Source organism: Trichechus manatus, unplaced genomic scaffold (assembly GCF_000243295.1).
Source record: "Trichechus manatus latirostris isolate Lorelei unplaced genomic scaffold, TriManLat1.0 scaffold00012, whole genome shotgun sequence".
In the NCBI taxonomy this organism is placed as follows: Eukaryota; Metazoa; Chordata; class Mammalia; order Sirenia; family Trichechidae; genus Trichechus; species Trichechus manatus.
In genome coordinates, this window is record NW_004443948.1 from 14,276,185 (window position 1) to 14,289,174 (window position 12,990).

The 12,990-nt window shown below is 35.0% G+C and overlaps 1 protein-coding gene across 1 annotated transcript in view; it reads right to left on the reverse strand.

The window, feature by feature from the left end:
* ROBO2 (roundabout guidance receptor 2) overlaps positions 1–12,990 on the reverse strand; it is a 591,630-nt gene that overhangs the window by 104,314 nt on the left and 474,326 nt on the right. Inside the window, exons 7-8 of the mRNA XM_023726649.1 lie at positions 8,816–8,940; positions 3,814–3,985 (exon numbers count right to left, since the gene is read on the reverse strand). Of these exons, the coding sequence (XP_023582417.1) occupies positions 3,814–3,985; positions 8,816–8,940 (297 nt within the window). The remainder of the gene's footprint in view (positions 1–3,813; positions 3,986–8,815; positions 8,941–12,990) is intronic.

Here is a 12,990-nt window from a genome sequence, read left to right on the forward strand (position 1 = left end):
CTCGCATATCATGATACAATGGACTTCCAATCAAACTAAACCTACTAGAGTTTTCAAAGCTGTGACCATTTGAAAGCAGATTCCCAATTCTTTCTTCCCAGGGCCCACTGAATAGGTTCAAACTGCCAATGTTTTGGTTTGTAGGAGAGCATTTAATCTTTTGTGCACCCAGGATTCCAAAACCTACTACATCAAGATATGTATTTAAATACACATGTGTGTGTCAAGTTATGTATTTAAAATATATATATGTACACATATTTACCCATATATGTGTATATGTGCGTGCGCGTGTGTGTGTGTGTGTGTACACATATAAATGTATAAATATAAGGAATCCCTGGGTGGTGTACTGGTTAATGTGCTTGGCTACTAAATCAAAGGTTGGAGGTACGAGTCCACCCAGAGGAGCCTTGAAAGATACCTACTTCCTAAAAGTCAGCCATTGAAACCCTATGGAACACAGTTTTACTCTGACACACATGGGGTTGCCATGAGTTGGAATTGACTCGAAGGCAACTGGTTGACATAAATATATAAAATCTTATATATAAAATCTTTAAAAAACTAAGAAAAACAGTATTCTTGTCTGTCTATTGCTCACAAACATAAATTACATCTGTTTATTACACTGATTTTCTTTCAAATTCTCCATTTTAGAAATAAATATAAAAAACTTAAGAGAATGTAGAAGAACAATATTATAATGATTATGACACATCTGGCAATAATTGTGCATACAGAATTCAAACTGAAAATTTCATAGAATGTATTTTATATATGGGTCAAAAAAAGAAAGGCTAGTTCACAAAGACTGTAAATAAGTTTTCAATTCAGTGAAAAAATGAGTCTAAATTACCAGAGTAGAACCTATTTCTTGAATTTTAAATAATGTTACTTCTTTGTTTCAAATATAGAATTCTAGTAATTACTTATAATTCTGCCCTTTATTTTCTTATCCTTGAAATCTTTAGATACAGCCAAAGGGCATCTAATTAGTTCCTTCCTTCCTTCATTCCTTCCTTTGTTCCTTCCTTTCTTCCAACCTTCCTTCCATCCATCCATTCTTCCTTCCTTCCCTTCATTTTTACTACCTAAATGAGTAACTCATTGTCTTTTAAATGAATTTGATCAATAAAGTAATTGAAAATCTCCTGACCAGAAAGAATTTTCAGTTTCAAGGATGTTATGGGTGAAAGACGACCACAGGTTTTCATGACACTGAGGTCAAAGGTTAAATGAACATTTAGGATTTCCAGTGATCTGTGAATAACTCCATGGTTTTCACTAACCATGCATTATAAATCTCAATAAACTATTCATATAAGATCATGGTGTGACAATCATTGTCAATGTAAGATATGAATATATTTCTTTCTCTCTATTCTATTGGTTCAACTCATAGACTTCTCATTACAATTTTCCAATTATTTGAGAGAAAAAGATAGGGTAGAAGAAAGGAAGATATGAAGAGCAATGCCAATGAATCAATGAGAAAGTCTTTCATAGGAATATTCTGAAACTCAAGTAGTTCAATCTATCATCAGTAAAATTATCACTCAACACAGCACCTTTCCTCACAATTAGCAATTTCATCTTATATGAACACTTAAGTTAAAAACATTTCCAGAAAAAGTCTAAGTGCAGAAACGTAACAACAGAAACATTGCTATAGATGGAATAATTAATCATTTGCTTCTCTGAAGAGGACATATGTTCGCATTCTGCACTGAAACTTCAATTGGCTCTAAATTGCCCTGGATGATACCAAAAAAATATGTTCAAAATGAAAATGATGGTTCACATATTATTAAATCGTAAACCAGTTTGAAAAATCCACAGCTATGAATAGAAGCTGAAGTCATCAGCCAATGTGGCAAATTAATGGTTACAGATAGGAATATATATATGTCTGTGTGTGTGTGTGTTTATACATACACAGACATATATATATATATATATACATACACATGGATATATACATATATAACAAACATGCATATGTATATATGAAGAGAGAAAGATTTGGAAGTTAGATTTCTTTGCTGTCAAAATCAATAACTTCTATAACCTCCATTTACTGATGGTGGCAAAAGGATCTTGACTTCGTGATTGCTTACTTAAGTAAAAATCAATGTAGGAATTAATATCCATGTCAGTTAACCCAAAATGTATGGAGCCATCTCAGTCATCAGAAGATTTAAACTTGCTCATCACTCTTTTAAGTTTGTTGTCAGAAATGAAGCTAGAATAACTACTATTTCTGAGATTATACAACAACTAACATACATTATGAAAACAGAAGTTTTCCTTTTCATTACATCAAACATAATACGAGTATTCACCATGAACAGTATCAGTCATATCGACTAGCTCTTCTAATTTATCAATTTTGTTCTCTAGAAATATGGTTTGCGTTTTCTATAACCATTTCTTCATTTAGAAACATTGTGAAGTTTATCTTCTGTAAAATACCATAAGCAACGAGATGATAATAGAGATCTTAATCGTTAGGTTTGGAATATTTTACAGTAAATACAGAATAAAAATTATTATTTGCTCAGAATATCTTATATACCAAGTATACGTATCTGGACATTTTTGCTGATAATAGAACACGAAAGGACTTTAAAAGATTAACAATGATCTTTACTCTTTTAAAGAAATATGGAGGTACAAAGGATCAAAGATCTTCCCCATCTAAAGGAAGAATTTCTCATCACTGTTACCCTTGAACCTGACTTCTCCTTTCAGCTCCATAGCAGTAAATCTCTGCATGATCAGCAGGTGCGGCCATTAATGACTCCATGTCCTCACAGCCGATGTTTGTGTGTTCTGTTTATTCCCATTCCTGACATGGCATTGAATCAGGCAATACCATGGACAGATATTAAAAAATACTGCCTTTCTATTAATTTTAAATGACCTTTTAATCTACATGTAAATTTTAATTGTATGAAAGAGCACCAAATTGTCACCAGCAGAGAAAGAAGAAAATCAGAGAGGTCACAGACCAAAGCTCTAATATCTCAGAAGCCAGCATTAGGAGAAAAACAAAACAAAACAAAAAACTCACAAATACAAGGGCACAAGAGAGAATTCTTAACTTAAGACATCAAAGAATAGGGATTAAGTTCATGCTCAGAAATTCATGAAATACCTAACTATCAATTGTGACAAATAAGCTTGTGGGAAAAAAAAAAATCAAATTATGTAGAGCCCTATATCTCTATTTTTATTATAAATGTAGGCTCCTCAGTTAAGAATCATGGTATATATGTGCAAATAAAAAATTTAATTTTAGCATTCATCAGTACTTTGGTAGGCATTTAATTAAACTTAGTAAAAGTATAATTAAAAAGTCATAGGAATTTCATAATGTGATTAGTTGATCAAAAACACACTCGTGTGTTTACTGACGATATTAAAGGTGATAGCTCCTCCTCCTTTAGTAAAATAAAATTATTAACATTCATTAGAAGCAATCATGTCACATAAGTCTAAATAAAAATATACCATATAAATTTCTGTATACTACCATTGTTGTGCCATTTATTTTAAAAATGCATGACTATATTTTTAAGAATAAAATGGATTGTGCAGTGATGTTCTTCTTTGGGACAATAAATGGTGTTATATACGGGAGAATTAGAAACCAGTCAAAATGCTCTATTTTATGTAGATTCAAACTTTGAAAATGAGCATTAACTTAAATGAATTAGCAAATCAGAAAAATTCACATGGTTCACACGTGTGCTAAAATAAAATCATTGTTTTCATGAGACGAGTCCAATAATAATGATAATATCGTACCATCCGTAACCTCCAGTTGAGCTTTTGCTAAAATGCTGCCTGCCACAGTGAGGGCCTGACAGATGTAGTAACCCGCGTCGGAACGTTGAATGTTGGTAATCGTGAGATCTCCAGTTGGCGACACCGAGCATCTCTTGTTGGGCTGCTGGGGCTGGTTTGGGAAAAGCAGATTCTGTGGAAGCAAACACAGTCTTCTCATTAGTATTTTTTTCTCCACTCAGCAGGGAAATATAACAGGTATTAAAATAATGGGAACATGGTTAAAAGAGGAAAAAATCAGATTTAAAAAAAACAGTACTGAAATGAGTAAATGGCACACAGTGGGTTGCCATTTGGGGAACTTTTTCCAAATCATGGAAAAACGATCTTCCCTAAGAAGTAAGCATGATCTAGTAGAAGAAACAGTCATCTGCATTTTAAAATATCTGTATCTTAACCATTTACACTCTCTCTGACTTTTTGCTAGTTATTTAAAATCTTTTGACACCTGGTTTCCTCATCTGTAAAATGGGCATGAATAATGCTTATCTGACTCAAGCCATAAGACAGTGTGAGGATCAGGACTGTAATATGAACTATGTATGCGCTTTATAAGCTGCAAAGTACGAATGAATGCCAAATATAATTTCTTCTGATCACTTGAAACACTTTATGGACTCAGCTGAATTTCTCCAAAAGGTGTTCAAAAGTGTGTGACGGAGACCAACACAGACAGCTGAATCTTCTTTTTCTGTAAGCTGACAGTCGGCCACGATAGCTTCGGAAGGAGCTATGAACAAACACTACAGTCTAAGCAACATTAAATACATTATTGAAAACAAAAAATAGAATGTAGACTGTTTCTGGAATATATACATGCTAAGCTTAAAGAATTCCATAAGATAACTTTAAAATATTAGGTTACCAAATATCTCATAATAAATTATTATTATTAGGTGTCATTGAGTTGGTGCTGGCTCATATAGCGACCTTACGTACAACCGAATGAAACACTGCCTGGTCCTGCACCATCCTCCCAATTGTCATAATAAATACATACAGCCCAACTGCAAATCTTTAAAAGTTCTTATACAAGAGCAGTGATATTAACCTGGATGACCTATGTTGCTTTACTGTTGTTCAATTAAGAGAAACATTTGGGTATAATAAATCATATTGAGGTATGTTTCCAAGTTGGATTATAAGTAAGGACATATCAATTTTTATGTTGTATTTACTCACAAAAAAGAACACTATAACCCTCTGGGATCTGTTTCTCGGTATAGTAATTAATTTTCCAGGTTTGTAATTAAACAGTTTCAATACGTTATAATCAGGAGGTAATAACATTCAGTTACAGACACAAGACACATTTTCACCTTAAAATGTTTTTACCCTTGAAGTAATACCAATGGAAGAGGATAAAATAGGGTATTAACACTTTTCAATTACACTAAATGACTTTAATCCTGCAAATGATGTCCTACTTTAATTAGAAGCTCTTCTCTTTATTGCAACATGATGGATGTCCACTTTATTAGATTCAAGTGTGACACTATAAGCCCACTTTACATAAACATTACCATGTTATTAAACCCTTTCTAAAAGTAGTGATGTTTGCTAGCTTGTCAGAAATATGATTTCAGAATGCTGTTGCCCTCTTATAAAATTTGTGTTACCGTATGAGGCTAGACATTGCCACACATATGAAGTGTAATTTGAGAACAAGCTAATTCTCCTGTGGAATTCAAATATATTACTGAAATAAACATCTAAAAGAGAAGGGTCTAAATTTTAAAGCCACTTGAAAATGATACAATAACTCAAAGTGTGCACTTTCCTACAATTAGAATACTAATTTACATAGCGCTAATACATCAGATGGGCTTAATTCACTCAGGGATCTCTTTCTCTACAATGTAATATCAGTCCACCTTCTAAATGATTTGTTGACATGGAAAATGGCATCCGATTGAGGTTAACCCATCATCTTTATTCCCTGCTTATGTGACACAGGCAAAAGAAAATGGATTACAAGCAAAACCCAGGAACTCTACAGAGCTGTTCTTGCCTTGAAGTGCCTGGGTATCCTATTAGTGCTAATTGGCATTATCAGCACATATTGAGGCATATGGACCATTAAGCTCAGGCTCTTAACTCTTTGTACTGATGGGTAGTCATAGATCACTGTAAAAATTGGATACTAGAGACAGTAAGACTGATTTATTTTTCCTAATATTCCAATTCATGATTTGAAAATCTACAGTTTGATCAAGCCCTTCTCTTTTGTTCTCATTCTCTCTTCTTTCTCTATCTGCTGGGAGGCAGAAAGACGAACGGAAGAAAAAAAAAACTTATCTAAGATTATAATCATATCAAATTATCAGACTGGAAATTTTTTGTAATCCTTAAGACTAATATCTCTGGAATTACATGTCACTGTGTCAAATAATGGAGCCCTGGTGGTGCAATGGTTAAGCATTCGGCTGCTACCCAAAAGGTTGGTGGTTCGAACCCAGCAACTGCTTCTCGGGAGAAAGATGTGGCAATCTGCTTCTATAAGGATTTTCAGCCTTGGAAACCCTATGGGGCAGTTCTACTCTGTCCTATAGGGTTGCTGTGAGTTGGAATCCACATGACGGCATTGGGTTTGGTTTTGGGTTAGCAAATAACAGAAAAAAAAAATTTAAATACTATTTGACCATTACTTGCTTCAAAATCATTGAAACACAATGTAGCACATTTAAAAATGATGTATATATGCAGTATCTTGTAAACAGTATCTAGATATTTTAGGAGATATAATTTACATATAAGTAGTCCTGGCACTCAGCTGCTAACTGAAAAGTCAGTGGTTAGAACCCACCAGCTATTCAGCTGGAGAAAAGACGTGGTGATCTGCTCTCATAAAGATTATAGCCTAGGAAACAGTTCTACTCTGTCCTGTAGGGTCGCTATGAGTTGGAATGGACTCGATGGCAATGGGGTTTGGTTTTTTTTTATATAGCTGTGTCTGTACAATAACAAGGGATTACACTTTCATGGGATTTTAGTCAATATGTGGATTTAAAGTATAAATTTGCAATAATAAAATTTATTAACATTATTATATTTATTATGGTCTTGTTTGACCATAATGTGTAAAGCACTTTTACATATCTAATCTATCTTTCATGTAATTTTCATAACTCATGTGAAGTAAAATTTATTATTCCCAAATTATAGATTAAGAAAATTCATTTTTGTGTCATTAAATAACCTTACAAAGATTGTACAGTTCAAAATAAAAAAATAATAATAAAGTGTGAAATGGCTTTCCCACTATTCCTCTTTCAGGGAGTAAATGAGTGTGTGTGTGTGCGCGTGTGTGTGTGTGTGCGCGCGTGTGTGTGTGTCTGCACTTACAGGTGTGTTTAACTATGTCATGTTGCTTTAAACTCATTCTAGAGTTTGGAATGTTTCTATCCCACAGCTAATTTTAAGCGAAAAGTCAAGGGAACTCTACACGCAGAAATCTATTTTATAGTTACCAAATGATTTAAAAAAAAAAAAAAAAAAAACCAGGGAGTAAAGACCTGGAACAATTCTGATGTGTAAGGCAGCAGCTATTACTGTACCTTATCTCCCAACCACCACCTCCACCTCACACAAAACAAAGGGTGTGTGACTCCAACAAGGAGAGTTGAGGAAAGCGAGAAAAACAATTTGTCCATCTAGGCTGAGTTGTTAAAACTGCTAGCTTGGGGTGGTACAGGAATGTACAGGACCCCCAGCCATTAGACACAATGATGAGGGGAGTTTCTTGGTGCCTCTCTAGGCAGACACGTGATTTTTAACGAACAGGTTTGTAATATTGCCTAAAATATGCCATATCCCCCAGGAAACTTTTCCAGAACTTGGACTAACAGTAGAGGGTGCTGAGGAAGAGGGTCAGTCAATGTCTTCCTGAGAACTATGTGCATCTTTGGCGATGGTTCTGGAGTCTAGAACAAGAATCTCTCTAGCTCCCTCAGGAATGCACAGATAAAGTCTTAGGCAAAGAACAGAATTTCTCATCTGGTTTAAGCTGGAAACTCTACCTCAGAAATTAGATGCTAAACACTGATCGTACCTCAGACCCAAGACTTGAATGAAAAAAGTAGTCTATCCGATTGACTTTTAGCAGAGACTCGGAGAGGCCATCTTGCCCACAGTAGGCCCTGGAGAGGGCAAACCAGGGCACAGCAAAGACAACACAGGTGTTGGTTCCTCTTGTATACCCATTGCTGTCAAGTCAATTCTGACTCAGAGTGACCCTATAGGACAGAGTAGAACTGCCCCATAGGGTTTCCTAGACTGCCGTCATTACGTGAACCTTCTGGGTAGGTTCAAACTGCTGATCTTTGGGTTAGGAAGTGAGTGCTTAACCACGGTGCCCCCACTGTTCCTAACTTCTTGCATATACTGTATTATTTCCTGTTTAACTGCACTATGAAGGAATCCAAAAAGAATAATACAAGGCAAGATTTCTTCTACTCTTAAACAGAAGCATGCTTAAATTAATAATGATAAAAGTATTTATAGTGCCTATCTATGAGTGAGGATTAAGACTAGGTTTCTAGGCCAATTAATAATGGGAATATTTTTTAATGTTTCCCACATACCAGGCACTGTTCTAAGCACCTTATTTTTATGAATTTACTCAATAATCCCAATGTAGCTAAATGCAAGAGAGCAAAATTATTTTCTTGTTCAGAATTTTTAAATAGCTACAGAGGTTTTGGTTGATTTTTTAAGACAATTTAGTAACATTGCATTGTTTCCAGTATATGTCAGACCCAGACTTTGAGAAAATGAACACTAGCAAATAAAGAATGTTATATCAGAACAGCTAACTCCCACTTATTCTAGAATTCATTGGTCTCTTTGTTTAAAAGTATAATAAATTCAACATTGATAACAAGAGCGGCTGGGCAAACATTGAGGATCACCAGAGACGGGGGAGTTCAGAGATTTCAGAAAAGCAGTCAAGCTGCACACTCACCTGGCTGCCTTCTTTCTGCCAAAAAACAGCTGGCTGCGGGTTTCCTTTCGTTTCACAGGGAAATGTCACTGTTCGACCTTGAGCAACAATCTGATCTCTTGGCCTAACCACAAACTGTGGCGGAGCTATAATTTAAAAGGAGAGAAAGAGTGTAAATATTAACCATTGACAAAGAAAAAGATATCTAACAGAAAATCTGGTACTAGATGGATTGCTCAGCACCAGACAGAAGCTACAGTTTTTTAATTTATTTTTTCACATTTTCCCAAAATGCAAAAGAGAAGGGGGAGAAAGAACACTCTAACAAATATGAGAAAAGAGGTAAACGTATTAGTAGATACATTTTAAATGTATTATGTAACCCTGTGGTCCATATACTTGCATAAGAAATAATTTTTAATAGTATTTTAATATTTTTAATGAAAAATATGGCTTCCCTATTTGGTCCTACCTTTTAAATAAAGATACAAACGAATCACTCCCTTCCACAAGCATTTTCTTCCTCTGAAATCGGTCTATTGACAAACACTGATGATTCTCATAGTATTTACAAGACAGTGTACTAGGCACTGGGATGACAAAAGGCATAAAATATGATCCCTATTCTCAAAGTGCTTACATTGAGGATTTGAAGTGATGGGAATTACATATAACTATAACTAACGATATACGGACATGTATGAAAATAGTTGACGCAATTTAATTCATTTTAAACCATTAACATAAATAAGAATTAATCAGGCAATTACTATGCTCCCTTATTTGTCACTAAAGATTAATGAAAAGCACCTATTTCAATCATCACAGAGCTCAAAAAGAAAAACATAACAAACAAACAAACAAACAAAAAACCTTCGTCCTAGAGTTGATTTCGACTCATGGCAACCCCATGCGTGCAGAGTAGAACTGTGCTTCATAGGGTTTTCAAAGCTGTGACCTTTCCAAAGCAGATTGCCAGGCTTTTATTCTGAGGCACCTCTGGGTGGCTTTGAACTGCCAACCTTTTGCTTAGTAGTTAAGCACTCAAGTATTTGTGTCAGTCAGGGACTCCTAAGGAGCTTATCCAAAAAAAACTAAACCCATTGCCGTCCAGTTGATTCTGACTCATAGTGACCCTACAGCACAGAGTAGAACTGCCCCATAGCGTTTCCAAGGAGCTGCTGATGGATTCGAACTACTGAGCTTTTGGTTAGCAGCTGAGCTCTTAACCACTGTGCCACCAGGACTCCAAGGAGCTTATAGTCTCATAGAAAACACAAAACATAACAACAACAAAACTAAACCAACAATTGTCTACGAGCGTGGGAAGTGCAATGATAGAGGTACTATGACAGTGGAGGAGCACTTCGTTACAGTACATGTAATAAACATGACAGGACATCAGGATAGATGAATCCCCTTGTGCTGCAGCAGCTGGGAAAATCTTTGTACCTGAAATGGGCATTACATGTGCTTTGAGGAAACGGCAGTATTTTGATAAGTTGAGACAAATAAACGCATTCTTAGCAAGGGACTTACTGAGCAAAGTACAAGGGACAAGAGCTCATCGAGCATACAGGGTATAATCTAGCAGGAATGGAGGGTCCAACTTGTATAAAAGTCATATGTCAAAAAGGATAGATTTGGACGCAGGATAAGGAAAGCATGAAAAGCCAAAGTGAGGATTTTATTCAAACTCTTTTGAAGACAATACACGCAAAGCAGAATTTCTGGAAATTTTAGCCCTCCACTGAAGGTGACATGGATTGGTGTGTGGGGTCAATAAATAGAAAGTCTGATCAGGAGACTAGTAAGTTTGAGTAGGTGAAGAAAATGAAACCTAGACACAAATCATTAATAGGAACAGGTGAGGAGGGAGGGATAAGAGTAAAAATCTTAATAAAGTTCTGATTCAAATTGAGGCCTAATGGTAAAGAGAGAAGAAAGTAGAAGACACGACCCGTAGACAGTATAACTGGAAGTTATCACAAGGATATATTCTTTCTCGTACAAAAACCCACTCCTGTTGAAGAGAAAACACCATGTTTACTCCATGACATTTTTAATCATCTGCTTTCAGTTTAACTAGCTGCTTATGTTAGGAAACTAAAGCCAAGAAAAGACTTGAAAATCAACTTTAATTTTCAGAACCTGGTATAACTGGCAGCAATCCTAAAATTAAAACTTTAAACAACTCTAACAATAAGCAGTGTCCAGTAAAAACTTTCACACCAAATTCTTCTAGTCCTTCTGGAACATATAAGCATAGGTCCAAGGATGGAGCAAGTGTAGGGTAAACCAAAACACACAACCAATTACTCATACTTCCAAGAATTACAGCGGTGAAAAAGAAGTGTTTTTTTTTTTTTTCCCAAGAAATTCATTGAGATTTGCAGTGACTTATTTTGGGGGGCTTCTATTTATACTGCCTCCTAATTCAACACATAACCCAGGGACAGAAGGGATAAATCTACTAGGAGAAATTTTCTTGTGTAAATATAGATAACAGAAGACTCACTCTAACAGCCTGGGGAACCCAGATTTATAGATCTATTAGAACAGAGCACAGTTTATGTTGCCTTACGTTTTCAGGAGATTACTTGCTTCTTACAATCTTCTTGTTATTTCTATACAAGTCCACTGAATCAACAGATACATTGTTTTTTTTTCATGGTTTCTAACAGGAATGATAGTTTAAGCCAACCTTGCAAAATTAAATCAGAGGAACAAGAACAACAACAAAATTCATAAAACATCGTGGTGTCCATTTTTCAAGAGAGAGATTTGAAACTGCCAGATAGTTGTAACAAAAAAACCCAAAAAACAAAACAAATCTTTTAAGGTCAGTCTCGATCATTTGTATTATTCTAGGAAAAATATATGTTTAGAAAAATGTAAGAGTTGATGCTTGATATTTTCCTTCTTTGTAATTCTATGAAAAAAAATTTATAGTTCCCATATGGACACTAACTAAAGGAAAAATATTGAGTAATTTAGTTTGCATCTCTCAAAAATGAAGTCAATTTAGTAAAAATCATTTATGTAAAAGTCTTTAATAAAAGTCTCATATTCAGTGTATTAGCTCATTTGTAGTGCTTTGGGCCAGAAAGGATTTCAATTGCTTCCCATAACTAGTTAGTAAAAACATACAGACCCATATACTCTATAAGTCCTTCTACATAAAAATTTTTTAAAAAATGTAATAACTGATTAAATATAATTAAAATCATCAAATGAAACATCAAATGAAAGCAATAAAAGCATATTTTTTAGGTTTAAGCATATTATTACAACTCTATGTGTATATATATACATTTTAGTAAAACTACCACATTTACTTTAAATAGAACTACTATATTCGTTGAGCTTGATTTTTCACCTTTGAAAACATCTTGTTGATGCTGAGTGATTTTGAAAAATGTGTAATCCAGAAGATACAATTTTAACACAGTTAAAAATTAATCCCCAAAATAAGGACTGGCAATCATATCTGTCTACTTTTCTTAAAAGATATGATTCATTCATTTATTCACTCAAAACATACTGAATGCCTACTATACATCAGGCACTGTGCTTGGTACCAAAAAAAAAAAAAAAAAAACAGTGGCCATCAAGTCAATTCCAACTCAGGGTACAGGGGATGCAAAATCAAATAAAAAATTGCTCTTGCCCACAAGGGGCTTACAACCTATGACAGAGACTTCCAACTAAATAAATACATAAAAACAAATACAACAGAGTATGATTTGAGTAATAATTTAACCAAATGATGAGGAAATAAGAGAAAAGAGATGAGGAAATGCCTATACTTGTGTGTTTTGAAACACAGGTAAGAGTTTGCTAGATGAAGAGTAGGTCATTTGTGATACAGAGAAGCAGCAAGTTAGGCAGAGACTTATGGGGTTGGGGACTTTAAATGATTTTGAGAATTAGAGGAATCCGGAATGCAGACATGATATAACCCACTGCTGCTGAGTTGATTCCAACTCATAGTGACCTTATAGAACAGAGTTGAACTGCTCCATAAGGTTTCCAAGAAGCAGCTGATGGATTCAAACTGCTGACCTTTTGGTTAACAGCTGAACTCTTAACCACTGCGCCACAGGGCTCCAGAGATGACATACCCAAACCCGTTGCCGTCGAGTCGATTCCGACTCATAGCAACCCTTTAAGTATGGCCATATAATTTATGCTAA